This window comes from Podarcis pityusensis, assembly GCF_964106645.2.
Source record: "Podarcis pityusensis genome assembly, chromosome: 1".
Lineage (NCBI taxonomy): Eukaryota > Metazoa > Chordata > Lepidosauria > Squamata > Lacertidae > Podarcis > Podarcis pityusensis.
The window spans coordinates 99508692-99536635 of NC_138028.1; the positions used below are offsets into that span (position 1 = coordinate 99508692).

At 40.2% G+C, this 27944-nt stretch overlaps 1 protein-coding gene across 1 annotated transcript in view; it reads right to left on the reverse strand.

The window, feature by feature from the left end:
- LOC308477018 (von Willebrand factor D and EGF domain-containing protein-like) overlaps positions 1–27944 on the reverse strand; it is a 209713-nt gene that overhangs the window by 171184 nt on the left and 10585 nt on the right. Inside the window, exon 2 of the mRNA XM_081005140.1 lies at positions 2176–2360. Coding sequence (XP_080861266.1) covers positions 2176–2360 — 185 coding nt within the window. The remainder of the gene's footprint in view (positions 1–2175; positions 2361–27944) is intronic.

Consider the following 27944-nt stretch of genomic DNA (forward strand, 5'->3'; position numbering starts at 1 on the left):
CTAAGTAGGTCCCTGCACAAGCAGAATGACTTCCCCTTGTGTAACCAGGTTTTTTCCTGCTTCCCCCTCCCCCATGTGCATTCCTAAATCTCTTCTGAGGTTTCTCCCAGCCCTTTCAAGCAGATTTGGGGATGATGTGGAGCGTGTATGGTTGGAGGAGACGGGGCGGGGGAGCCCCATTACACAAGCATAAGTCTTGATGCTTGTACAGTTATTTAGTTGAATGCTACCAATATTTTTCTTACTCAAAGGTGGACAAAAATCACCCAAACCAGCTGTACAATCACTGTGTCATGTGATGTCTTCTATATTTGATGTGGGATGGGCACACACACAGGATCCATGCTTGGTGAGTGTGTGACCCAGCCCCAACAAGTTGGGTGACTCTGGTGAAGCTTTGAAGCCATTTTAATCACAGGAATAGCAGCTGGTTCATTATATCTTTGGTTGCACACTTTATGCATTATGCGAATTGATGGTTCTGGCTGCTCAAATGGCAAATAAGGGGTGGGGGTGGGGAATGATGTGAGCCAAACTCAAGACTTAGGCAAACATGGATTAGACTGAACATCTGTTTCCATGTGAACATTGTTTGATGTTTTAATTGAGGGGGGAAAGAGTGTCTGCTTAGACTGGAGAAGAATCTATGGTTGGTTTCAATAAGAATGATTTTTTTTTTTTTGAAATTTGGATATCATTGGACCTATCACACAACCAGCTTCCAAGATGATTGCTGATCAGCTTGGAAAATGCTGATCACCTGCTTGCGGAGTCCTGAATCTAGGTCTAATCCCTTTCCTACAACTGTTGTCCATTACGGTTAAAGCCAAGAACACTGACTAACTGGTCTTGGAGATTCTGGATGGGGACCTATGTCCCTTTGAAGGTCATTCAGTGGACTTTCTAGTACTGTGCTGGATAATTTTTTTTACATGATCAAGTATGTAGCTGCTGGAGCATCAAATCTTAAATTCAACGTATATAATTACAGCACAGTTTTACATGTGACTACTTAGAAGTAAGTGCCATTGAGTTTAGACAGTGACAATTTAGACCAAATGAACCACCAAGAAAGGGAATGCTAAGTTTTGTATTCATTTGCTTAAAATCCAATATATCCCGCTGGTTCGGGGAGTTTTTTGGTACAGTGTTAAATTACGATTCCCCCCCCCCCCCTTCTCATTTCAGTTCAAATCCCATTTCACTTCGGCTGATATTAAATGAAGCCAGCTTTTAGCTGAGCTGCTGCTTGGAATTATGAGTTTATGAATTTATTATTTCATTTGAATTATGAAGTTATCCACAGAAGAAACCAAATAATCTATTATTTAATTTGAATCAAAAAGTCATCCATAGAAGAAGCAAAACCTCAAAGGAGCTGTAGCTTTAAGTAGTTGATTAGAGGGATTGAAGATGTTTAGAAATGCCCAACACACTGGGAGTCACCCACTTCCCCTGGGACAGCTGGAACATTATCTGTGCGCTTCCTGAGAACACCACAAAAGCCCGGCATATTCATGGGTTGCTTCACAATATGCCAACTTCTCAACCCACATTTTGCATGCAAAGCAGCGGATGTCAGAAAGATGGCTTGGAGCTGTGAACCAGGAAAAGTGTGTTGACTTGTAAATGCTATTTTCAACATGTCAGTGGAATTGTCAAGGTATGAACAATGCAAGAGAGAATTTCATTTGCCTATTGAATGAAGAAATTCACACTCATCTGTTTGCCTCTATGTACACATCTCCAGCTGCTCCTGGGGCAGGGAAGAAAGAAGTCAGGACTTCCAGGAGAAAAAACTCACCAATAGCTTGAGTCAGATACGCCACACAATACAACCAATACAGTAAAATCTGGGTGATCTTGCCCAGGCATAGGCAAACTCAGCCCTCCTGATGTTTTGGGACTACAATTCCCATCATCCCTGACCACTGGTCCTGTTAGCTAGGGATGATGGGAGTTGTAGTCCGAGTTTGCCTATGCCTGATCTAGCCAATGCAATATGGAGGGGGACATTTCTTCCAGATCCTAACCATGCATATATCCATGGTAACATAGGAGGCTAGAATATTACTGAGGAATATATCAGAGGTGAGTTGCAGAAGATTATATCAGAGGTGAGCTGGAATCACACAAATACTGGGGGAAATTTTTTTTTAAAAAAATGGTACGAACCTCTATACACTTGGTTGGCATTTCTGCAGGCTTGTTGTCAATCATGAAGCGGTACCATCCTTGAGGAAGGGAATGATCGCAGACCATGTCCTGAATGGCAGTTTCCTGCAATTCCAGGGAATCAAAAGTGATGCTGCGATAAGCATTGTGCAGAACACGATGTCCTTCTGGCAAGCATTCTGGAGCTAACGATAAGAAAAAAGACATCTATTTTGCTGTGTCTTTTCTAGTAATAATAATCAATAAATCATTTGTGTCCTGAGTTTTACACTAAAATTACTGAATTCTAGTAGTTAAGTGAAATGTCAGAACTCATATGGTCACCTCTCTGGTAGTATTTTGAGACTTTTCTTATCTACCCAACTTCCAAGGAATTCTGAGATTTCTCATCATGAAATTAGGTGCCAATCCTGAGCGATCCAAACCCAGTGGAACCATTCCATCAACATGGGGCTTGTGGAAAGATGAACTGATCCTGGGACCCAATGCTATGCCAAACCTTGCCCTGCCTCCTGCTGTCAATAAAGATTTGGCCTGATTTTGTCCCATCACCTTTCTACAGTCTGGTTATTTTGCTGCTCTCATGGGTCACATAATGCACCTGCCTGGGCAACAGCTTCATGGTGAGTCCCGGCACCTGTTTTTCTCTCCTAAAAATAAAGCCCTGGTCCTTTGATTCCCCACATTAATTCTATAGATCTTTTTGAAACTTACCATAAGAAGATCTGACCATTGTAACCATACTATGTATTTAGAAGAAAAGATATTGAAAAACAAAACAATAAAACAAGCTCTTACTTATTGACTTTGTCTTCTTCCTTTCCTTGTAGAGCAAAGCAAATTACTCTTATAAAGCACCAAAAGAGCCAAAGCAGCTGTGGAAGAATGCACTAGTTTCATCTTCCTCATTCATCATCAAAAGAACTGTCAGTTAATTTCACACTGTGGGATCTTTATTACTGGTGGTGATGTAAGAAGTAGGAAAAAATAATACTGCTTTCCCCCCACTACCTAAGATTACATATGCAAAGATATCACTTAGAGCCACCATCTTTTTTTGACTTGTAAATTAGGAATACTTTATGTTAAATCACTGGCATGAAGAAAATCTGAGGCCATATTTCAACTGTCATTTCCCAAATTGATTCTGACCCTCCTCCTAGTACTCCAAATGTGCTGAAGTAAGAGGACTGGGAATTTGTGGAGCTGTTTTACCAGTGACATGATGATGATCATGTATCATTTTTGATCATTTGGTCTATGGGCATGATACAGAGAAGATTGACATCCGTTGTTTTGATCTAGGTTGGTCATTATCATGGCAATAGTGACAAGATCAATCCAGACAAAAATGTAACGAATCAGAATAACTATCATATCTTTGTTGGAGATGTTGTAATAACATAAGAGTATTAGACAGTGCTTTTTTCTGGGGGCACTCAAGGGTATGCAGTACCAGCACCCCCCCAAGTGTTAAAAGTTTGGCACGTACTGTGATAACTTCGTGGTGAGTAGAGACACTTTTTAAAATTATTAAGAAGCACTGGTAGCAGGTATTACTTTTGCTTATAAAAGTATTCACAAGGTGAATTCCTATACAAGTCTACTTGGAGATAATCTCCATTGAGTTCAATGGGACTTAAGTGAAAGCCTTATTTCTCTTCACCAGGGACAGCACATCACTGTATTTTGTTTTAATGGTTTATTTTATTTTATAAATTACAACTGTCCTTTATCAGAGAAGCGCTAGATCTTTTTCGCAGAAACCAGAGAAAATTGCTGTGGAAAACACTTTGTTTCAATGGCCACCTCCTCAGAACCAAGGTTTGCCTTTGGCTGACCTAATATAGTGTCAAGAAAGTGCTGATTTATATACCATAGGTATTCCATAAATATGCAACATGAAAGCCACAAGGAATTTTCTTGACACTTAATACAAAACAAATCAATGGTTGTGAAAAGAATGCATGCGGTAAATGTATTTTGTTAAGTGAAACCAGGTTAGAAAAACTACATCAGGGTCTCACAGAACACGATCCTTAATCTGAATTCTGCTTACCTCAGCAGATGGTGTGGATGAAGGCTGAATGGAAGAGGGACAACAGAATCATAGAGGTTTATGGGTAGGAGAACCACAGGTGCCTTGTCTTATGCTTTAGCAGATTTCTGCTGCAATCCTGTGCACACTGACCTGAGAGTCCTATTGAACTAAATGAGGCTTACTTCTGAACATGTACAGGATTGCACCAGGATTATCCGTGGTGTGGGGCTTGAGAAGTGGCATCCCAGTACTGTGTCAGTACTGGTTGTGAACTTGACAGACTCCATCAGACTGAATAGGTGAAATATCTGTGGCTTGAAAGTGGTTATGCAAGAGGCAGGATGAATGCTCAAACTGAAATTATGCACCAGGACACAATAATTACCATTCCGTTGGTGTGTTTTTTAAACAACAACAACAAAAAACCCTGTCTTTATGGTTAGTCTAAACTGTTAGCATGTACCTTGCCTTTTCAAGCGAAATGCTACACTAAGGGAACTGCTGAAACGATATTTAACTAGGATGCAATAGAATTATTGTTCTATTTCAAATATATAACTGTAGATTTCATATCCTTGTATACTCTTGTATAAACTATTTAGTGCAATGGGCATTGTGATTCCTTTTTTCCCCCCTGAGGAAGCTGTAAAAATTGTTTCTTATTATAAGCAGAACTGCTTAAACAAATTGCACAAATATGTACACTTATATTCAGTATGTCACTGAGAAGATTCAGACATCTGAAAGGGACACCAACAGTGCTGGAAGTAATCTTAAGACGCATGAAAGTTGGTTGTGACAAGTTGAATTAATAAACCTGGGCCCAGATAATTCCACTTCATAATGCAGGTAGGGGCACACTTTGCTGAATGCTTCTCCATGCAGAATTCCCTCCACATGCAACCACAGAAGTTGGTGAGAAGGGCCTAGCCCTGAACTTGACATGCTCTACTTCACAAGCACAAAATACCTGAGTGTTTAGCTGTGAGCATAGGTGCTAAGGCAGTTTCACCCCTCAATGTATTTTGTGAGGGGGCCCAGCCCCCCTCAATGTTCAAAGGTTTTTCAGCTCTGTCCCCTAGCTCCTTGCAACATCACATGTGTGACATCATGACGTCGCACTGGGCCCCCTCAATCAACAGAGAAGATGATGCCTCACACTGTGAAGCAAAGCAGAACATGAAGTTCGAAAGGTGGACTTGCTTGCCCTCCATGCATTCATTCTACATGTAGAGGGCCATGTTTCTACAATGGTACCTCGGGTTACAGGTGCTTCAGGTTACAGACTCCACTAACCCAGAAATAGTACCTTGGGTTAAGAACTTTGCTTCAGGATGAGAACAGAAATCGCGCAGTGGCAGTGGGAGGCCCCATTAGCTAAAGTGGTACCTCAGGTTAAGAACAGTTTCAGGTTAAGAACGGACCTCCAGAATGAATTAAGTTCTTAACCTGAGGTACCACTGTACATGTACAGTACTCATGTTTCCAAAAAGCCAAACCCAAACCACTTCCTTTAGCTACTTTTGGTCAGCCTCTTTAATATTCCTATCTCCTCCTGCTTTCTGCCTCCCCGGATATTGGCCCTGAAACCATGCTCTGTGCGGTTTCTACAAAACCTCACTCTGCTGAGACCTTTCCCTCAATTTGGAGAGTATGCCAACCCTTTCCCGCAATTAGGTTTTTTGGGGGGCAGAGGGGAAGTTCCGGTTGACATTTATGGAGTTAATCCTACATTTATGATTTACTTGTTGGTACTTGTTACCATAGTATTACAAAGTATCCAACACCATAAGCATTTCTAATAGTATTTGCAGTAGGAGAAAATGGGTGGTGGGAAGAAAAAGAATTTTTTATTTTAGAAATATGGGTCCCTACTGAAATACCTAATCAATTTATTCAAACTTATTATCTAAGTAGTTATAGCTGAATCTGTAAATGATTTCTTATGGTGCCTGAATAAGTACTCTTTCTTTCTTTCTTTCTTTCTTTCTTTCTTTCTTTCTTTCTTTCTTGTATAAAAATGTTTCTCTGGAACAGTCAGAAAGCAGCATTTGACTTGCATAAAACATTAAAGTACAATTTGCCTGGGAGGAAGGTCACTTATCATCCAGGGTCTTCCATGAAGTAATGAACATGCTGTTGCCAAAACACTGGACAGCTGTGCTCTCTGTTTAGTTGCCGAGAAAACAATTACCTTTTCATACGCTGGTCTGTTAGCTGGAGTTTAATATCTGTTCCTCATGTGTAGATTAGGAATGATTGCATTGAGGATATGAAACATCTATTATAGTCAGACTTTCCCGAGAGTATTTACCAAAAACAAAAAAAGCAAAAAAACCCCACATACTGTAGTTTGCAGCCAGATGCAGAAGAATATAGCAAACCATTTTTCCTCACAGATGTTCAGTTCTTCTTGGAAGAGGCTAAGAGACATGAATACTGGAAAAATGTATTAAGCAAATAGGCCTGGGATATCTGTATGTACATGTGCATGAAATCAAGTGATTCTGAAGGTGGAAAGATTCTGAATTCCATAAATTACAATCCCTCTTACACAACACTTGAAAATGGAAAGAGTGGAGTAATTTGACTCCATGGGACTGACCAGGCAAGAAAACTGGTACAGTGACAGAGGAACAAGACTGTATATGGTATATTTTCTCACAAAGGGGGTAATTCCTGAATCTGCCCGATGGCTTCAGAGTATGACCATATTCATCAACATCAAATTGACACAAGGCAAAATGGTGGAAGAAAAAGGTTAACAAACAATTCTGGAAAATGTATCTTAATTGAAATGATTTTGGCCTGACAAGCCAAACTATATTAATGTCTGCATTAGATTTTATTGGCTTTCTAACCTGCATAGATTTAGCAGCTTTCCGTGCTGCTATGATGATAATGAAAAATTGTCATAGTGTCATTTCTTGTGATGTCAAGCCAAAGAAACAGTGAGCATTGTTTTCGGCTACCACTCGTCCTGTGGCCAGCTAGAAAATGCCACTGTCTTAGTTACTAATTCTAGCTCTTTTACTGACTAAAACCTGTAAGAACTTGAAAATAGAAATGCTATTGCTTTGTTGAGGATTTTTAGTTCTGTAAATTTGCACACTGACTTTAAATTAATGAAGGTGCCTTTAAAGACTTCTGAGCAATCAATGAAGAAAATTATAATTATAGTTATTGATTGGCTCCCCCCCATCTCTGAGAATGAAGAAATGTGGCAAAATTAACAGGTTCCTGCATCCTAATCTCAGCCAAACACACCTTGCAAATGCTGCTTTCCTAAAGAACACAAATAAAATGAACAAATATGCCTTGATTTTTAGAATCCAAGGGTTTGTATTCAGATGGAAATTTGATTTTCATTCTTTCCCCCTTTGAGAATCACTTATTTCCATACAGAGGCCATAATGCAGTCTAATTATAATTCAGGAATCAAAATATTTTTCTCACACTGCTCCCATAGTGGACCGGTAACTGAATTTTGACAATATTCCTCTCATTGTATTCACACTGTAACTCATCCAATCTCATTTCTACCTATAATCAGGAGAAAGGCTTGGACTCAGATATGCTATATTTTTGGACTGGCTACAAATCCACACACTAGCAGTGCCACAATGCCATAAAAATAGTGATTCTGCTTTAAAATGAGGAAACAGAGTGGAACCGCAATTGGGGGTGGGGAAAGTTGTTTAACTGTCCTCCCACCATTTCTCCCTCAAGCAGGTTTCATCCTTCACTGTGGTTTCAAATGTGTGTTTATCTCTAGCTGTGCAAATGTACTTTATTCTGCTATAGCTAAAGCTCCATATTTTGGGGGTTTATACCAGTGATCCAGGCTTTTTGCTTATTCCTAAGTAGCCTATTGCATAGCACTCTGCCACACCAAGGCCATGTGTTGCTGTGTGATATGTGGGCAGTGCTTGCCAGCTCATTTCTGGTCCCTGCTGAAGATGCTCACATTAGTACTTAAAGCCCTAAATGACTTGGGTCACAAACCACTTTCATCCCTTCTGATCTTCTTTGGGTGTTAAGATTGGCAGAGCAAGGAATCCCTGGCAGTTCTCCTGCTCTCAGAAGTGTGGGAAAAGGTAGTCCAGGGAAGGGCTTTCTCTGTAGCAGTCTTTGAGTTGTAGTGCTATTTTCACTATGCTGAAGATTCATTATTATTTTTTGAACCTTGCTCTTTGTCAGCTAAGGTATTTTGCTGTGCACTGCCAACCTCTTTTATTGAATATACACTCTTCTGCATGAAATGGTTTTGTTTCATCATTATAACCATTTAATCTGGGGGTTTTTTAAATAGAGGAGCATCATATTGTTAAAACTGATCCAATAATTTTATATTACCTTGTTGTAACCTGCCTTGGGACCTTATTGTGAAGGGCGGGTAAGAAATCTTACAAATCTTAGTCTAACAGACTATTGCGTTATTCTTTGGCAGCCCGTATTGAGACATTCCATTACGAAATAGATTTATTCATGAACTGTGTGTGTCTGTGTTAATGGGGGGGGCTTTTAGGAGCTGGCCAAGTGCAGATGCTCCAGGTAACAGGAATGTTTCCCCCAAAGAATGTGAGCCTTCTAGCAGCATGTGATACTTTATTGAAACATAGACAGCCAGTGGTTTGCATGCTGGATGGTCTGCCTTGTTCTTAACAATAAAGTAGGCCAGGAGTTCAGCTTTCATTGTGGCCTGCTCTCTTTTCTGTCATTGGGATAAAACTAAAAGGAATATTTGGTTTGCAATACAATGCGAACTTTGTACTTAAGCGTATTATGTACTGAGAGTCCCAACAATAATAGATGATGTGGTTCTGGTTGGACAAAGATATATTCCTCTCATCCTCTGCTCCCCAGACATCCTCAGGCAAAATCTAACAGCCAAAGTTCAGGCCAGTTCACATTACAAATGGAACTATTTGTAATTTACCCCCAAAGCTAAATGCTTTTTAGAAGCATGTTTAGATTCAGTCCCAAGTAATTCCACTTCCTTTTCCATTGCTTGAAAATTCAACAATTTTTTGCATAGCTTCCAGGACTGGAAGCACTCAGTAAGCTTGCCTGGCCAGCCTGATAAGATAAAAGTTCATGCTCCCAAGTCTGGAATTAAAGCATTAATTCTCCAGTCTCTGTTGTCCCTTGTTTTGATCAACAGCTATCTGTGTTTGCTTTCTTTCAGCACTTGTAAGCAGTAATTTCTGAAAACATATCTGAAACAATTTAAATGCTAAAATATATGAGCTTCCAACATTATATAAAGCATGAATTAATTCTGTAAAGTGTGAGGGGAATGCAATTTAATTTAGCGCTCTGGGCTGGGAGCAAGGGGTACTTGAACTATAATGACATGTCCCAGGAGCTTTGCAAGAACCTCTTCTTAAACTCTCTTCTGATCCTTATGTCATTACTAAAGTACATGCCTCTCTTGAACCCATTTAACAGCAGCTTTCTTATAAACACAGTTTCAAAAAGTGAGTTGGGAAAAGTACCATTTTTAAGCAGCCCGTAGTCTGCTTATATATATTTTTTCAGTGTGCAAGTGATGAGCTCCATAGAAAGTTATTATAACCTGACTTTGAAGAAGGTATCTTACCTGCTCTTACAGCTATCGGGGCCATGAAAGTACAGGTATTGTGAATAGCAACTGTGTTTTCCTGAAACTTCATACACTCCAATATTTCTCTCATAGGGACATCCTAATAATAATAATAATAATAATAATAATAGCAATAGTAATAATAATTATCCCACCCATCTGACTGGGTTGCCCCAGCTACTCTGGGTGGCTTCCAACATATATTAAAACATAATAAAACATTAAACATTTTTTAAAACCCTTCCTTATACAGGGCTGCCCAGATGTCTTCTAAAGGTTGTAAAGTTACTTATATCCTTGGCTTGAGGATCACACAACTCCATGCCATCCATTATTTATCCAATGAAAATAGGGATGTTCTAAGGAAAAGCAGGACATTCCTGGATCAAATCAGAAACCAGGACGGCTTCTGTAAATCCAACATTGTCTTTGGAAAATAGGGACATTTGGAGGGTCTGATACTAACATTTTACTTTCATTCCTGGAATTCTACCCCATTACAGCAATGTTTTTAGTTTTATTTTACTTTTTAAACAATGTTAACTTTTCCTCTGCGTGTATCCATATGATATGTGCATTAGGCTGCAATCCTATACACTTAGCTGGGAGTAAGTTTCACTGAATTCACTGGGACTTATTCCTAAGTGGGCATGCATCGTATTGTGTTTCCAATTACTGTATAATAACCTTCTGATGATTTGCTAGAAGTAGCAGAAAGATATCAGACTTCCAACAACCTACTTAAGACTTCAGATGGAAGCCAGTTAGTGATCATCAAAGGCATTCCAATGCAGCTGGTTTCAGCTAAAGTCCTTGTTACACTTCCAACTGTCTGTCATGGTCTCTTCCAACTCTATGATTCTATGATTCTTTCATTCAGTCGTTTCCATAATAATGAAAACACTCTATTAAATGCCCAGAGAAGGGTATCAAAAGCCAGGTGTACAGTGCATGGAAGAAGACGTCAGTGTCACAGATAGAAAGAAATGCTATATTTTGCCCCATTTTCTGTATGTTAAAAGTAGAATTTGTTACAGAATGTACAGAAAATGAATGTAAGACAAGCTGTTCTTCAGTTGAGTAACTAATATAAATGCCACATTTATGAGTGTGTTGATATTATTAACACATGGGCAAACAAAATTTTAAAATATACAATATTAAAACAAGTATGGATCAAATGTCCCCTCACAAGATTTAGCTATAAGAGAAGAGGAGGAGGAGTTTGGATTTGATATCTTGCTTTATCACTACCCTAAGGAGTCTCAAAGCGGCTAACAATCTCCTTTCTCTTCCTCCCCCACAACAAACACTCTGTGAGGTGAGTGAGGCTGAGAGACTTCAGAGAAGTGTGACTAGCCCAAGGTCACCCAGCAGCTGCATTTGGAGGTGCGGGGAAGTGAACCCGGTTTACCAGATTACGAGACTACCGCTCTTAACCACTATACCACACTGGCACAAAAGTAGAGAGCCCTGTTAGTTCAGGCCAAAGGCCAATCTACATAGATTAGTGTCCTCTTAACAGTGGACAACCAGAAAGCCTATTAGAAACCAGAAAGCAGGATCTGCATGCAACACCACACTGCCCACTTCTGATTCTCAGCTACTGGTACACAAAGACATGCCGCATCCCTCAGTGGAGGCAGAACATAGCCATCAATGCTAGTAACTTCATGGAAGGACTATCAATGGCTATCTAACCTTCTTTCATTCTGACAACTGAATGAATAATGGAATAATAATAATAAACACTTGAAGAAATTGCCAAATGGTGGAATTAAACCAGACTCCCCACTAGGCCAACTATTGGCTAATTTCATCATACACTATAATTGTTTCACTGTAATATACAATAGGCCCAATCTACTACTGTTCTTTGAAACATACTGTGAACTTTCAAAACATGAATTTTGAAAACTGGCTTAATAAAGGCAAACTTTCATCTTCATACCTGCAGGCTAAACAACATGTTGTTGTTTTTGAAAAACAAGGCCAGGTTTTAATCATAGTTGATACCTGGAGTTTATTACAGGCTTTCCATTTGCAATTTGTGTTTTTTAAAAACAAACTCTAAACAAGCAATTTACATGTAAAAAGCTGTAAGGAAAATGAGTACACAAAGAAAACAACAGGCAATAAATTTGCATTTCAGTCTTTGTTCATTAGTCAGTGGTTGTCTCTGCAAACCTGCTGTTTCGAAGTTGTGTTGTGGATGATACAAAATTTGTTCAGTTTAGAATGTCCATGTAGAGCTTTATATGTAGAGCAGGAGTTAACCAAACTCTGGTCTGCAGACCACTAGTGGTTCACAAGCTTCATTCGGGTGGTCTACAGCATGTCTGTATTTGTGGTTGAAGACAGGAGATGGCACATCCATTGTGCTACATATTCATATCCATGTTTAACTGTATTTGTATTGCTTCTTTTATTTCTTACATTGTGTTTTATTGTGTTATAGCTCACACTCTATGGAATTAATACAAATTGTACAATTTGGAAGAAATAAAGGAAATAGTAAAAATACAACTGAAAATTATATCATCCAGCATAGTGTTACAATTGTTACAACAGGCAAAAAAACTCATTAAGTGGTCAGCCAAGATCCTCAGCAATTTTCAAGCGGTGAAGGAGTTTGGGAACCACTGATGTTTTAGAATATAAAAATGGAGCTTTTCTTACAAGTCTCTTCTTTTCTATCAACCCTGAAGGCACATGAGGCTGCCACCTCACTGAAACTAAACAGATTTCTTTCTAGTTAATGCCCAGATGGGTGAATGCCTGAGAATAGCATGTAATCTGCCTTGCATTCCATGATAGAAGACAGGTGGGCTATAAATGTAAAAACATAAATCAATAACGTATACTAGAGTCTCCATTGTTTCCCAGAGTGAGGCAATTCACTCCCATTGAATATAGTGCTGGTCACAAACTTGGATATCTTTTCAGATTAGACAAATTCAGATTAGAGGGCTATTGTTCCCTCTGATAGTGAACTCTACTGTTAAGTGCCAACAGTATTAAAGTCGAAATGGGGTTGCTGAAAAAGCATGACAGAGATATCAGCAGGCTCAGGGTACCCCTAACACTTGCAGAAGTACAAAATAATCTTCAGGGAGAAAATATAAGAGTGCGCAAAAGTTCAGCCCAATGAGGTCTGAACAAAATTGTACATCTATCTTCGGTGATAGTTGCACTGCTCTGAATACCAGGTGCTGGGGATAAACAAATGGTTGTGCTGGTACTGTTATTCTTGTAGGTATCTGCTGGTGATGGTTAGAAACAAGATACTGGACTATATAGACCTCATACTGATAGCAGAGTTCATCTTACGTTCTTACGTGTTCTCAGTTTAGAGCACTGAATGATACAGTTTTCTAAGCAAGCACGAACAATAGCAATGCACAAAATATTTTATGAGCCGGTGTACCTGCTACTCATACATATCTTTCATATACATATATTACTGCACAGACATCTGTTGTAAGCATCACATCAGTTCATTCCAACACAATTTCTCATTCTGTGTGATTAGTGATACCCATGGTTGAAATATTAGGAACACCTCTTGGAATACATAGTATTCAGTTGACACCATACATGCCTAGAATAGAAATCTCTTCATTCTGGGTGAAGAAGAAGCAGCAAAAGAAGAGTTTCTTTAAAATAACACTAAGTTTACCTCGCCTGAACTAAAATTCTTCAAAACAGAGGGCATATCCAGCCTTATGTGAGGAATGCATTTCATGTTTTGCCTTTCAACATGTGCAAATAAGAATTTCATTAACCTTTACTTCAGCCTAGGTGTCAAACTGAGCTGTATAAATGGTATCTGGAGATAATTAGAGGATTGTGGCTGAAGTTACTTTGCCTATGATGCTAAAGCTTCTTGTGAAATCAACAGGGATTACTTAAGAAGAGATTTTTTCTAAAGAATCATTATGTTCTTAAGATTCACTTTGCTTCTTTGAGAAGAGGTGCTGAAAATACCCTATGATAATTGGGTAACAGGGCTTGTTCTCAAAAGCTGCCGTCCCTGGATCTATAAAAAGCTATTGTCCTCACACACCCTTTTCTCAATTCCACATTTCTGAACTTGTTCTGTGTTTTGGTTTATATCAGTTCCACTGCAACATGGTGTGAAGAAATGAAGGATAATCACATGATTAATGTGTTACTCCTGAGGAATTTGCAACCCTGATGCAGTGAGGATTTACAATCCCCTTGCAATGTTAGAAAGAAACACAAATATTATCTTTAACCAAATGGAATTTAGTTTGAAATCTGTCATTCCACTAAACTGAAACGATGTTCCAAAACCGTTGGGAGATTCAGTAAAAATTATCACTGAATACACCACTTGTTCATTCATCAATAAACATCTCATCAACAAACATTCCAGATGCTAGGATTCATCTAACCCAGCGTGCTAGCACGAGGGCTCCCACTAACACAATGGCCTTTTGCCCCTGTCCTCACCCTCTGCAGGCCCTGTGCCTCCCCCAAATCTGCTTTGGAGGGGTAGGAGAACCTCCAGAACAATGAATGGGAGAGCAAGCAGGGATTGTTCTGTCTGGCAATAAAATATGTTTGTGACAATGGGAAGAGTGTGATATTGAATTCCTCCCATATTGTTCAAAACAGTACAGTGGTACCTCAGGTTACATACACTTCAGGTTACAGACTCCGCTAACCCAGAAATATTACCTCAGGTTAAGAACTTTGCTTCAAGATAAGAACAGAAATCGTGCTCCAGCGGCACAGCAGCAGCAAGACGCCCCATTAGCTAAAGTGGTGCTTCAGGTTAAGAACAGTTTCAGGTTAAGAACAGACCTCCAGAACGAATTAAGTTCTTAACCTGAGGTACCACTATATCATTATCCAATGCTCTGTGTGCAAAGCCGCACAGGCCCAACAGAATTTCCATCTTGTCTCCTCCCCTAAAAAAGGTAAAGGTAAAGGGACCCCTGACCGTTAAGTCCACTCGCAGATGACTCTGGGGTTGCAGCACTCATCTCGCTTTAAAGGCTGAGGGAGCCTGTGTTGGTCTGCTTCTGCAGACAGTTTTGCAGGTCATGTGGCCAGCATGACTAAGCCGCTTCTGGTGAACCAGAGCAGCGCACGGAAATGCCGTTTACCTTCCTGTTGGAGTGGAACCTATTTATCAACTTGCACTTGATGTGCTTTCGAACTGCTAGGTTGTCAGGAGCAGGGACCGAACAATGAAATGCTGTCAAATAAAGCCTCCCACCCTCTGGACTTCATTGGAAGGGTGTGTGGTGGACTGTGGAGTGAGCGTGCTCTGTAGTTTGCATGGAAGTCTCTTGCACCAGCGGCGCTTCAGCATTGGCTGCATATTATTTAGTGCAACTCTGAGTGAAGCACACATGCACACAGAAGGTCACAGTTCCAATCCCTGGCCAAAAGGATTGTGTAGCTGGTAATAGGAAAGCCCTCTGCCTTGGAAAGCTGACAATAATTGGCAGAGCTTAGATGGACCAGCATTTGACTCAGTTTAAGGCAGTTGGAAATGAGCAATAATATGCAGCCTGCAGCCCCTGTAAAACATAGGACAGTGTCACTATGAACAAATCATGCATGCATGATAAGCAAACTCCAAACTGTCTGGATTTTGAAAGAAAGGGTGGCTGCTCCATAGAATTCTGCTGCCACCGACTGAAATAAATGAATTCATATCAATAAAATACCCTGCCCTAGGATTCACTGAGATGAAGGGCAAGCTATAGATAGCCAAATAATGGGGGGGGGGGGGCTTTTTTCTGTAAGTTTTGCACACTGCTTCTTTCAACACATATGAACCACACAGTGCTTTTTTTTCCGGGGGTACTCAACATTTCATCATTAACATTTTCAAATGTTAAAAGTGTGGCACTTACTATAACAACTTCATGGTGAGTACCGGCACCTTTTTTCTTAGAAGAAGAAGAAAAAGAAGAAGAAGAACTGGAAACACACATTTTTTGGAAAGTGTATCAAGAAATCAACTAAACCAGCATATGTAAATGTGAGGACAAATTCAGCAGCCCCCTCAGCACTCAAGAGCAGCTTTTCATGATGTACAGGGGTTGCAATAGGGGGGGATTCATGGAAATTGGGTGCCGTGTCCTGAGCACAGGGAAGTTTAGCTTAAAATGAGCACTGGATACAGACCTTAATACGTATATTTTTATGTACAGTGCTCCGGAAATTATATTGACTTCAGACAAATGGAAAGTGAGAAGAACACAGACAAGGGTCTCTGGTCATCACTGAGACCAGTCAATTGGGTTTCCCAAACTGATTTTTCCCCTCTTTCACGGAGTGATAAGTGACGTGCTTCTGACTTTTGATATGAACAAAACTCAGCCCCTCTTCCAGAAATCCTAACATCTGTTAGCAAAAGTTAACAGGCAGTGCAAATGGTGTTATGAGGACTCCTGCCAAGGACTCTGCTTTCCCAGAGTTTGTCTCAAACATATCTATGCCTTCTGCTAGTTCAGTGGAGTGTTAGTTTTGGTTAGATTATCTTTCAATGGGCAAAATGATTCTGTAACAATTTGTGTTTGTCATGTCATGTCTTGGTCTCTGCAGTCCTAAAAAATTAACTTCCATCAATAAAGGTATCTGGCACAGTGCTCACTGCCTCTTAACTTGACTGTGTGTCATAGACCACAGTACATTTCTTCTTGACGGGGCTGCAGTACTGAACCTTGGATTGCCAGGATGTGAACCATATCAGGAATATAGTCAATGCAGTTAACAAACCTCTTATTCCATCTTTCAGTTTTTTCTTCATTATTTTCTCTCTCTCTCAAAAAAGGGACAATTACCTTGCCGATCACTCTCATAATACGCTTTGTTTTCAAATGGGTTGCTTTGGATGACATTTCCCCTAGGAATTCATCTTGAAAACATCTGCTAAGTCTTGTTTAAAGTACAATGCTGGAGTCTAAAACTAAACCCAAGATTATTATTAGAGTATAACAATGCGACAAAGTGCTGCAGGTCACAACACCTTGCTGTAGACCAGGGTTAAGTAACCTTTGGCCCTCCATATATTTTTGGGACTATAAATCTCACTATCCTTAAACATTAATCATTCTGGTTGGGGCTGATGGGAAGTGGAGTCCAACAAAGGCCTGGCAAGCCAAAAATGTCCCACCCCTGCCTCAGGCCACAATAGCCATGATTTCCCATAATTTCTCACACTGTTCAACACTATGTAAAGAACAAACATGCAGTTTGTCTAAACTGTCTTTATCCCAGTAGCCTTTCTGAATCTGTAATAAACTTTCCCCATGTACTAAGAAAGCTATTTTGAAAATATAGAAAAGAGGGGAGGGGGGAGATTCATGTCTAAGTATACCCCACAGCCCCCACATGGTAACCAGGCCCTTGACATTAAAGTAATTTTGCTTCCCTTGTTTACTATTACCACTGCAATCCTTTTTAAAAACAAACAACAACAGCAACATACGGTTTCAGGATAATTTCATTACAGTGCATATTGATTCATCAGTTGACTCATTAATATTAATGACATTCAAATGGCTGAATTTCTGTAAGCTGGGATAACAGTTTCCTCAGAGGAATCCTAACTCCCAGAGATGAATTAAACTAAATACACTTCTTCACACAGATAGGGGACCACATTATGCTACAAATTACGTGGTGTAAATGCGGAAAGACTGAGCTGCTTACAGACATGCTGCCTTTCCCCGGATTTAGTCCAAATGCTTATGTGTATTTGTGTTATCAACGGATTATTAAGTCTAGCTAATAATTTGCTGGTTTACTTCTGTTACATTAATATGAATTAATTTAATTTCTGTCCTTTAGAACAGTGGGGGGGGGGTCCAAAGTAAAATCAAGTGTCCATGCAGCTTAATCCTGGGAATCGGCATTGGCAGTTACATCCCTGTGCATTGGGAAGAACTGTCATTCACTAGCAGAGAATAAGCTATGCACATATTCAGTTCCCAGTATCTGCACATAAGCCAGGAAATAGCAGTAGCAGTTGGTGGGGCAGGGCTTTGCTCGTTACCTGGTTTCTCAGTGTCCTGTAGTAGATTATTCCTATGGGTGGCATTAAATGCTAGTCAAAGTAAACCCATTGAATTTAGCAGATATCATTGACAGGAGCAAGCTGGTAGTAATTCACACTGGAGTTAACTGTTCGCGGGAACATGATCTGCACAGACTTGGCGGGGTGTCAGGTCTAATGAGCACAGGAACTTATCCTCGGTAGGTCTTGCCCCTAGAGTAAAGGTCCCCACCTCCCCACAACTGTCTATGTCTCTTCGTCCTCCTCCTCCAAGGTTCCCCCCACCCAAGCAATCAGTGACAGCACCTGCATGTCTGTCTTTGCTCTTCCCACTTCAGGCCTCTTCTGATTCTGGGAGACCAGCACGGAGGGAAGCTTGTCGCAGTGGAAGGGGGAGACCCCAGTGACTCTTCACCAGCCTCACTCATCTCTCGCTCTCTCCTCCCACCCTCCTGCTTCAGCTTCTGCCTATGATTCTGGATGGACTTATCCCAGCCACAGACTGTCCCAGCTCACTAAGGCATTACGCCTTCAGCTTCCGACACCTCCTCTTCCCAGTCTTTTCCCTCTTCTCCCTCTGACCACTCAGCCTCACCCCACCACCACTTCCTGAGCTCTGAGCCTTCTTCCCTTGGTGGTTCCCCACCTGGTTCCTCCCACTGGTTCCTCTGCACCCAGTCAGACCATGACAATAACTAACTTTACCATTTTAATTGGTCTGCTCTGCAGAGGGCTTAGCTGAATGCAACCCTATGTGTTTGGCCTTGCTGGTCTGTTTATTTCCACTATATTTTCCGCTGAGGTAAATTTTTAAGCAGTGAGCCCTCTCTCTGTCTAGTCTGATCACAGCATCTGGGAACAAATCATAGGATACTGCAGATTCACCCTTCTGCAATCTGTGCCTACCGAGCAGAAGGTGTTTGTGTTGAGTAGGTGGTCTGCAATTATAAACCTTCTGATTGTTATCACAGAAACCTTCACTGACTGCTCTGGTTGTATTGATACCAGCAAGAAAGGGGCATTATTTGGAAAGATTGAAGAATCTGGATACAAAGTTATACCTGCTTTCCTAACGCATCCTCAGAATGGAAGGGAAATGTGTCAGCTCTGGAACTGCTGCAATTATGTTTCATCCCATTGAGAGCAATAGGCTATATTGTAAAAATGGGTCAGAAAAGACAAATGGAAAAAACAGGACATTCCACTTTAGCCTAAGAGAGCTTTGTATTTGGTGGTTTCTCCCTGCTCCCCCTCCCACCCCTCCACAGGATTATTCTGCCGGTCTGTTTTGTGTCTCAGAAAAGAAATTGTCTCTACATGGAGTGAGCAACATCTTCAAGTTTTCTTTGTAAATTTCATTAATATGGTTTGTAATCATATTAAAAATACATATTGCAAATGGTTTGTAATATAGTTTGATACTGAGAGTGCCTCTGAGGAAAAACGTCATTCAAAATGCAGTGGGCTCAATAATAGTGTCCTGTGCAGTGAGTGTATAGGACTCATATCCCCCAACTGCCTTGATTAAATTGGGACATCCTGCTTTTGGGCTCCGTGCTCTCACAGAGGCCAGCACTGTGTGAAGAAGAGATGATAAATAAAGAATCTGTTTCTTTGAACTGAATCACACTGTCTTCTCTGGAAGTAACCTGCCTGGCTGAACTGCTGGAGTAGGTCATACAATAGTAGTACTAACAGTGACAATTACTGCCAACAACAATGTTCTTGTGCACGTGGATACTTCTTCCTTATTTTCCCTGCCTGTATAAGAAATGCTACTAGCTTTCAACAGCATTGCTAATATGTGACTTTTCTATTAACAGAATTAATGAGAAGTTACTAGGTAACACAAAGCATGGAGGGCTTATTGGGCTGTTGTTTTATTTTGATTATATATTTTGTGGTTTTATATACTGATTTTTTTCTGTCAATCGCCCTGAGACCTCCGGGTATAGGGAAGTATATAAATTCAATTAACAACAACAGTTTTCAATTTACCCTCCTTATTGCCTCATTGCTGTTATGCATGATTAAATCAATTCCTTTAAAGCTAAATTTTAATTTATTTTTACTACATTTAAACACTTTGCATTGTAGCTAAAAAAAACAACAAACATTTTCTGTCCCTCTCAAAACACAGTATGATTCATATAAGAAAAGTATTGGGTCCAATCCTACCCTGTCAAGTCCATTGCTTTCTTTGGGTCTACTCTATGTAAGACTAACATAGAATATCACCTACTACCGACAATTAATCACTAAATCATTTCAAATCTGAAATATTCATCATTATATTTTTAAAATTCACATGCCTTGAAATTCATAAAAAGAAACTAATATCTCCTAAAGGAGTCAGATAAAGGTGTTTCTCCAAGAAAAAGCCATTCTTTGCTCTCTATGCTTTTCTGTTGTTCAGACACATATTTCTGGCATCTGTGAATAGGGCGCAGCATACAGATATTCATGAATTTGGATTTGCTCGTGCTATTATTCTCTCTGTGGTTGGTTTATATGCGCTCGATTTAAGTTACTGTCTACTAAGAATTTGACTCTCAATACCTGAATTCACTGTATCTCTTGGAGATAACCTTACATTAATTCCCAAAGCGCTACTCAGCTGATAAAAATGAGAAGAGTAAGCACTTTGTAAGATGACAGTGAATAAATAAATATATTATGGCATTAGCATAGAAAGCATTGAGAATTTCTGACTTTGTTTATTAGGGTTTTTTTTGTTGTTGTTGTTGTTTACTTCAAGCAAAACGAACGAGTCCATCCTAAGAATGGTAGGATTTATTATTATTTTTTTAACACTATTTTTGGAAAATGTTAAATCTAGCATATTCTAATGCAAACCAGCATGAAATGAAGTTTGCATACCAAATGGTTCTCTTTCCCTGAGCATTTGTGATTCCTGGGAGAATTCTAAATGCCAATAGTTTGCAGCCTTTCCCTGCCTCTTTTTGGGGGTTTCCCCTATTACTTTCTAATAGGGGTGCACAAGGGCAATTCAGCAAGCCTTAGCTCAGTTAGTGCTAGCAGCTGTCACATGACGGCCCAGTGTGCATACCCTCCTCCCTACACATCAAAAGGTATGCAAGTTGGGACCTCCACAATGATTCCTGATTTTGTAATGGGCCCTCTACATTTGCTCTGTGTTCTGAAGGAAGAGACTTCATTTGTTCAGGAGTTGGCATGGAAGCTTATGTGTTCTCTGAGGTGCATTTTAGAGAGGTATACATGTCCAGTCCACCCCTTTGAAAGGACCACTTTTGCAGCTGGTCATGTATGAAGCAAAGCTGCCCTAGAGTAGAAAAGAAATTGGTCTCGCCTGGCCGAAATCCACGCACCCCTCAGAAAGATGAAGCAATTTGATGTAGTGTAAAAGTTATTTACAATGTACTGGGTGATCGTTGTCATTTTGTGATTATAACCTTGCATGTGGTTGCAAAATTGTGTGTAAATTACACTTTAAGATATAATGAGCAATTTAATGGGCCCTTACACCAACTGCATTATCGAAATGCCTGCTAAAGGATAATAAAGGATCTAGGTATGTATATGTGTGTATGCCTTTTTTCTGGAGAAAGTTAAGCATCAGGAACATCCCTTTTGTGATCTGTTTCTGATCTTCAGCTATGACATCACTTTTTACTCTTCAGGGAGGTGGCGGAGAAATGAAATCTCTGGAATGCTGTGCAAGAAGGGCAAGCTTGTGTAACAATTCAATCATAGTTCTGCTAACTTTTATCAGCTGGGAAACAGGCCTGTGTACATCTGGCTGCCTATCTCTGGAAGATTTCACTAAGAATCAAATGGCTAGCAAGAAAGTGAGATCATCAGAAATATCAAGTATCTAGACATTCTTAACACTGTTTCTCGGTGTGTGGGTTTTTCCTTCTTCCTCTTCTTCCCAGAATTAATCTGCCAAGACTGCTGCTTGAAGAAATATTTCTTTTAGTAGTATACATTGGCCCATTATACACATCCCCCACGCTAATCGCCACCCTGGGAAACTCAAGCTCTATACAAGGCGCGGAAATTGCTTTCTGTAATCACCCAGCATTATTTTACATTTGATTGCTTGAAGGCTCTGGGAGCAAATATTATGCTTGATTACAGTTCTAATGTGTTTAAAGCAAGGGGCACTCATAAATGGAGAAGAGGCAATGGGAAATACATCTAACATTTGCACTACCTCAGTCCAAGAGGCTCCGAAGGTCAGAGTGCCCTTTTCACCTAAGTCACTGTTGCTTCAAGAAGCCACTTGTGACTATATTTATTTGTTGCATTTAATGCATTAATAAAGCTGTAATAGCTGTGGGGGCAACTTCCTTAACTGGACCTGCCATTTTAAACCTTTCCTAGTAATCTTACTGTGCATTTAATTTGCTTCCTGTCCTTATTAGCTCCTGTCAAACAAGGCAAGGCTATTGTGTCTTGTCTTGCTCATTTTAATTTAGTCATTGTTCCTGTAAAGAAAAGAGAAAGTGCATAAATAATTTCGTCCCAGAAGATGAATGGAAGGGGAAAGGGAAGATGCCCAGCTGAGCTAGTTTAAGAATGTATTACTTTAATCTTGAGGTAAATTTCTCTGTCTTTCTATGAAGAAAGGCAGAGAAATTTACCTAAGATTGCTTTCCCAATTCTTCCCATGCTACAAGATCCAGGAAATGCCCTGCCTTGCTAGCTAGTTGGGTGGCATGATGAAAAAACGACAACAGAGTTCCAGAACAGAAAATTTCAGCTTGCATGACAAGCTGCACCTGCTGAAATTCCCTCTTCTAAACAACAATGATGTGAAACTGCATTTGGCTTGGTAGATCAGTGAGGGATAAGGAGTAGGATTAAATGAGGGATATTGGTGACCATCCCAAAACACCACTTGGCACAAACAGTGAAAGTTTCCCCTCTCAGGAAGAGCTTTCTATACATGGAAGTTCACGGGTTGGAATTTGGCTGTCTTGGCTGCTCAGGCCAAATCAAGATACAGAACTTCATTTTCTCTCTCCTAAGTTTAGTTACCACCGAATGCACTCTATGTACTTGCATTATATACTGCATCTTGCTAACCATTATTATCTATTTTGCCATATTAACATGAGTAAGTGGACTGTTCTTAGCATATTTGTTCATGTTCCCTAGCCATCTGACAATAAATACCATAGTAACTTTAAAATGTCTGATTTGTAGACCCTTTCTGTGAATAAATTAAACTGGATTTATAGTTGCTTCTCTGCAGTTCTGTAGAGGTCATTGTGAATGTGGACTCACAGTGCTCTGTTTTATTCTGTTGTATTCCCAAGTGTACTGTAGATATTTATTATTTGCAAATAGTTTTTTTCAGAGTTGCATCCAGACACACTTGTGCTTAGAGTAGATCTGTTGTAATCCATAGGACTCAGATTAGTCAAGGCTGACTGAAGTTCCATTGCTGTCAATGGGTCTACTCTAAGCAGGACTAACAATGCAATCCTAAAGCACAGATACAGAGTCCTACCTTATCACCTGACTTATCTGGGGAGGTAGGTTGTGGGCCCCCCTCCATGCATAAAATGATCAGTTTGATGATTTGGGAAATGCAAATAGCATCCACATTAGTAGGCAAGGCTCTGCCTGAGCACGGTGCTCTACCTACATCATCCGTATAACTATTATTTTGCCACCACAGCCAGAATCAGTGGGGTTTTGGGAAGCCAGGTAAGATCCCCAGAACTAGGGTTTAGTCTCCTCTGCTCAAGTATCGAGGATATTCTTCAGACTTGATTGCTACTAAATCCAAAAGAAAGCTGACTAAATCCATGTACAGCTTTCCTTAAATTCTGTGGCCAAAACTGGAAACTTATCAGCATGCTGTGTAACTACAAGTGCATAACCATTCTATTTTTAAAGTATTCCATTTTTTCCTACTTCAGAGCTGAACCACAAAATTTAAAATCACAAAAGATCAGAGAGAGAGAGAGAGAGAGAGAGAGAAGAACTAACTAACATTCGTGCCGAAGGCCTTACTAAACAAAACAAAAAATGTGTGTACATAATCTTTCAGCATGGGAATATAGTATAAAGTAGCTTTCTGTGGTCTAAATCAGATCATTGGTTCATCTGGCTGCCTATTTTGTTATTTTAAATCTCTGCTTGGGTTGCCTCACCTAAGAGTAATTGCCCCAAACTTGGATCTTGACAGGAATTCTCCTTTTATACCTATTTTTTCCTTGCAACTAATGCTGAGTACATTGACTAGCAATGGCTGTGCAGCCCTACCTGGGGACTGAACCTGGGATCTTCTGCATGCAAAGCACATGCTCTACCATTGAGCCATAGCTTCCCCTCCCACCTTCAGTGATCTTAACCAGACAGGCTTATGTCAGTCTTGGATATAACTTTCCCCCCTTGCTCCCCCTGTTTTGCAGTGTCAGAGTGGTAGTGTTATTTATTTATGTATTATGTTTCTTAAGAGAAATGTAGTCCAATGAACAAATGATGGATCACTTCAGAGTTATATAAATTATACAGAAAGCTTGCAATTGAGGGCATGTTTTCCTCAAATAAATAAATAAATAAATGTTAGGCTTCCTTTAAAAAACAACAGCACATAATTAAAACAACTCTGTGGTAGCTTTCATTGTCACGAATGAATGCAGAGTTCAAGTGCAATATATTTTGTTCAACAGAAGCTATAACAAAAAGCCAAGGAATTGACATTAGTTGACAAATAACTTATTCTTGTCATTTTTATTAATCTTGATATATGAGCCATATTATAGATTTGTCTCTGGTGTGTGTGTGTGTGAGAGAGAGAGAGAGAGAGAGAGAGAGAGGGGGGGGGTCTAAATTACACAAGACTGCAATATTAGTTTGTGCAGTGAAAATGACTGCACAGCATGAACAACTGGCTAAAAAATACGTTCATTTGCTCATTATTACTCTTTACGCTTTTAGATTTTCTCCCAAATAAATGGTAATTCTTGAAAACAGAAGAAAAATATTTGTCTGCTAATGGTGATATTGTGGTGATGAAAGGTAGCTCCACAACATTTTTTTAATGCCAAAATATCTTAGTTGTCATTGGACAGAAAGTGGGTGTTTTAATAATTCAGGGAAGTTTTTGAATTAAATTGAATTTTTATGTAATAGACCTTAAGCCAGGACCTTTGCTTCCTATAATACACGGCAAATTTATTTCACATATCCATTTTATTAAAACAAATCAGATAGTAATAGGGTAATTTGATAATTCAGTGAAGTCAAAAAGGAGACTTCAACCAAACACTTCAAATATATTTTAATAATGGAGAAAGAATAAAAATAGGTCTGTCTCTGTGTTCACCATCAAAAGAAATTACAACTTAAAAAAATACAGACTTTGACTGTACCATCAAGCAGTGGTTACCACACTTGTTCAGCGCATACGCCTGAACCTATTTTTCATGTTTGAGGAATAAAGTACAAGGGATGACCGAAGAATTTAGTCTGGTGTTAGGGAGACTTATTCCCTTAGCAACCCCTGATTCCATTCCCACCAGAAGACAAGTTGTTATCAGTCTAGTATAGCTGGGCCAGAAACTAGCACAAGATGCCAAATTTATAGGAGTATAGGTAATTTAGGACACTTGGTCTAGATAATAGAGCATTCTGAGGAAAATTGAAGTGAGTGAGCTGAGAGAACAAGAAGAGAATTAATAGAGAACTTTACCTATTCTCAGTCTGCTGCTATGAATGGACAAGTGGATAGTGGAGGTTCAATCATTAGGTTGAACAAGGAATTGCCCAACCAACTCGCCTGCCTTCTTACTTACAATCCAGCTCAGGGAGTGACACTGGCTGTTGGCTTCCTCCTTCTTAGTTTCAGTGTTGCCATTGTAAAACTCAGCAAGGAGGATAGGGACAAAACTAGAATTAGGTGTCTTTGCCAATCATTAGCTCCAGCTCCCCTACTGTTGGCCTCCCTGTCTTTCACCCAACCATTCCAATGGTACCCATTACCATTGGTGGAAGAGGAATTCTCAGCAGTAGATTAAGTCCTAGATGACAGAGGAATCCAGCAGATTGAGCATCCCCCATACCCCAAAAACCTGATGTTGAGGGATCAAACAGCCCTCCATGATACCGGGTGGCGGGAGGGGAGGTTTGTACATAGGATTATACAGGAAAGGAGATATGTGAAAATCACTTCTCTATCTTCCACCTGCAGGAGCATCCAGTTAGTGGGGTGAAAGGCTCCACAGGATCAGAGTCCTATCCATGGACAGAAAGAGACCTTCTCTTTAGAGGAGGATGTTTGGAGACAGACTACAGCTCAGTGGTGGAGTATCTGATTTGCAGGGAGAAGATCCCTTGTCATCTCCAGGTAGGGGATGGAGAGATCGCTGTCTGAACACCTGGAGAATCCTTGTCAGTCAGTGTAGACAATACTTAGCTATTGGTTGGTATAAGGCAGCTTCCCATGCAACTCGTGGTTTTGGTGCCATTACTGCCTTTCTGATTTTCATTTTAAATTCTCAACATGATTTAAAATCCAAGGTTACACCCTTTGACTCTACTGCTATTGATGCAGACCACCACCAAATTGGCCACATCCCTTTCCCCTTTCCAGGTGCTCCATCACACACAACATGTGGTGTGAATAGGTTTCATTTCTCGGTGACATTATTGTATTGTATTTAATTCCAACTACAGATTTCAGTTTCTCCACCATAAGCAAGGCAGGTGGCCCTGCGCCTTTCAGAATCAAATTCTATGGACAGGAAAGAATTATTTATTACTGAAAACAGTATTATAGGAGATGAATGGAAAAGCATTGAAATTAGGTGCTTTGGGGTGTTGCATCTCAGACTCATTACATCATGCTGTTAAATTGGTATAATGATTTGAGATTTTTGCCCAAGGAAATGGGGAACTATTTAGCACTTTTTGATTCAACAATAATTATTAGAACATCTGCTGTTGAATAAATTTCAATCTGTGAATTTTCATTTTCTAGCTGGGGCAACTAGGGAAGGCTTAAACGTTTCCTGAGAAAACACTGAGCACTTGAATACAGTATAAATTATGGAATGATATATTATATTTACCCCAAGTGTATTCCTGATTTCTTCCTGCTGGGTTTATTAAAAACAACATTTTTATACAAGTTGGTAAAAAATGAATTAGACGATGTGGAAAAAAAGTAACTAAACATGCATATTGATACACTTGAAGAACACAGGACAAGCTCTCCCCCTGCATATATATGTACTACACCTGCAGAGCTTGTGATCCAGCAAGTCTATCACTGCCAAGCATTGGGGAGGGGAAGTTGTGCCTTGTCCAGTGACTAACAACCCACCTCTTTGTGTAGTTCCAGGCAAGTGGCCAAAGTAGGAAATCCATTGAGCTTGATTGGCTATCACACAATGCTCTGAAATGGCATTTGGCTTGGTATGTCTTGGTAGAGCCATTGTGGTGTACTGTTGTGGTTAGGTTCAGGTAGGCAGCCGTGTTGGTCTGACACAGTCGAAATAAAAAAATAGTCCAATAGCACCTTAGGTAAAGGTAAAGGGATCCCTGACCATTAGGTCCAGTTGTGACTGACTCTGGGGTTGCGGCGCTCATCTCGCTTTACTGGCTGAGGGAGCCGGCATACAGCTTCTGGGTCATGTGGCCAGCATGACAAAGCAGCTTCTGGCGAACCAGAGCAGCACACGGAAATGCCGTTTACCTTCCCGCCGGAGCGGTACCTATTTATCTGCTTGCACTTTGACACGCTTTCGAACTGCTAGGTTGGCAGGAGCAGGGACCGAGCAACGGGAGCTCACCCCGTCGTGGGGATTCGAACCGCCGACCTTCTGATCGGCAAGTCCTAGGCTCTGTTGTTTAACCCACAGTGCCACCCGCATCCCTAAGTAGCACCTTAGAGACCCACTAAGTTTGTTCTGGGTATAAGCTTTCATTTGCATGCACATAAGTACTAGGAGAGCAGCTCAGCCACAAATCTCACTGGGCGATCTTGGGCCAGTCATAGTCTCTCAGCCTACCCTAACTCACAGGGTTGTTGGGAGGATAAAATGGGGAGAATCGCATCTGCTGCCTTCAGCACCTTGGGC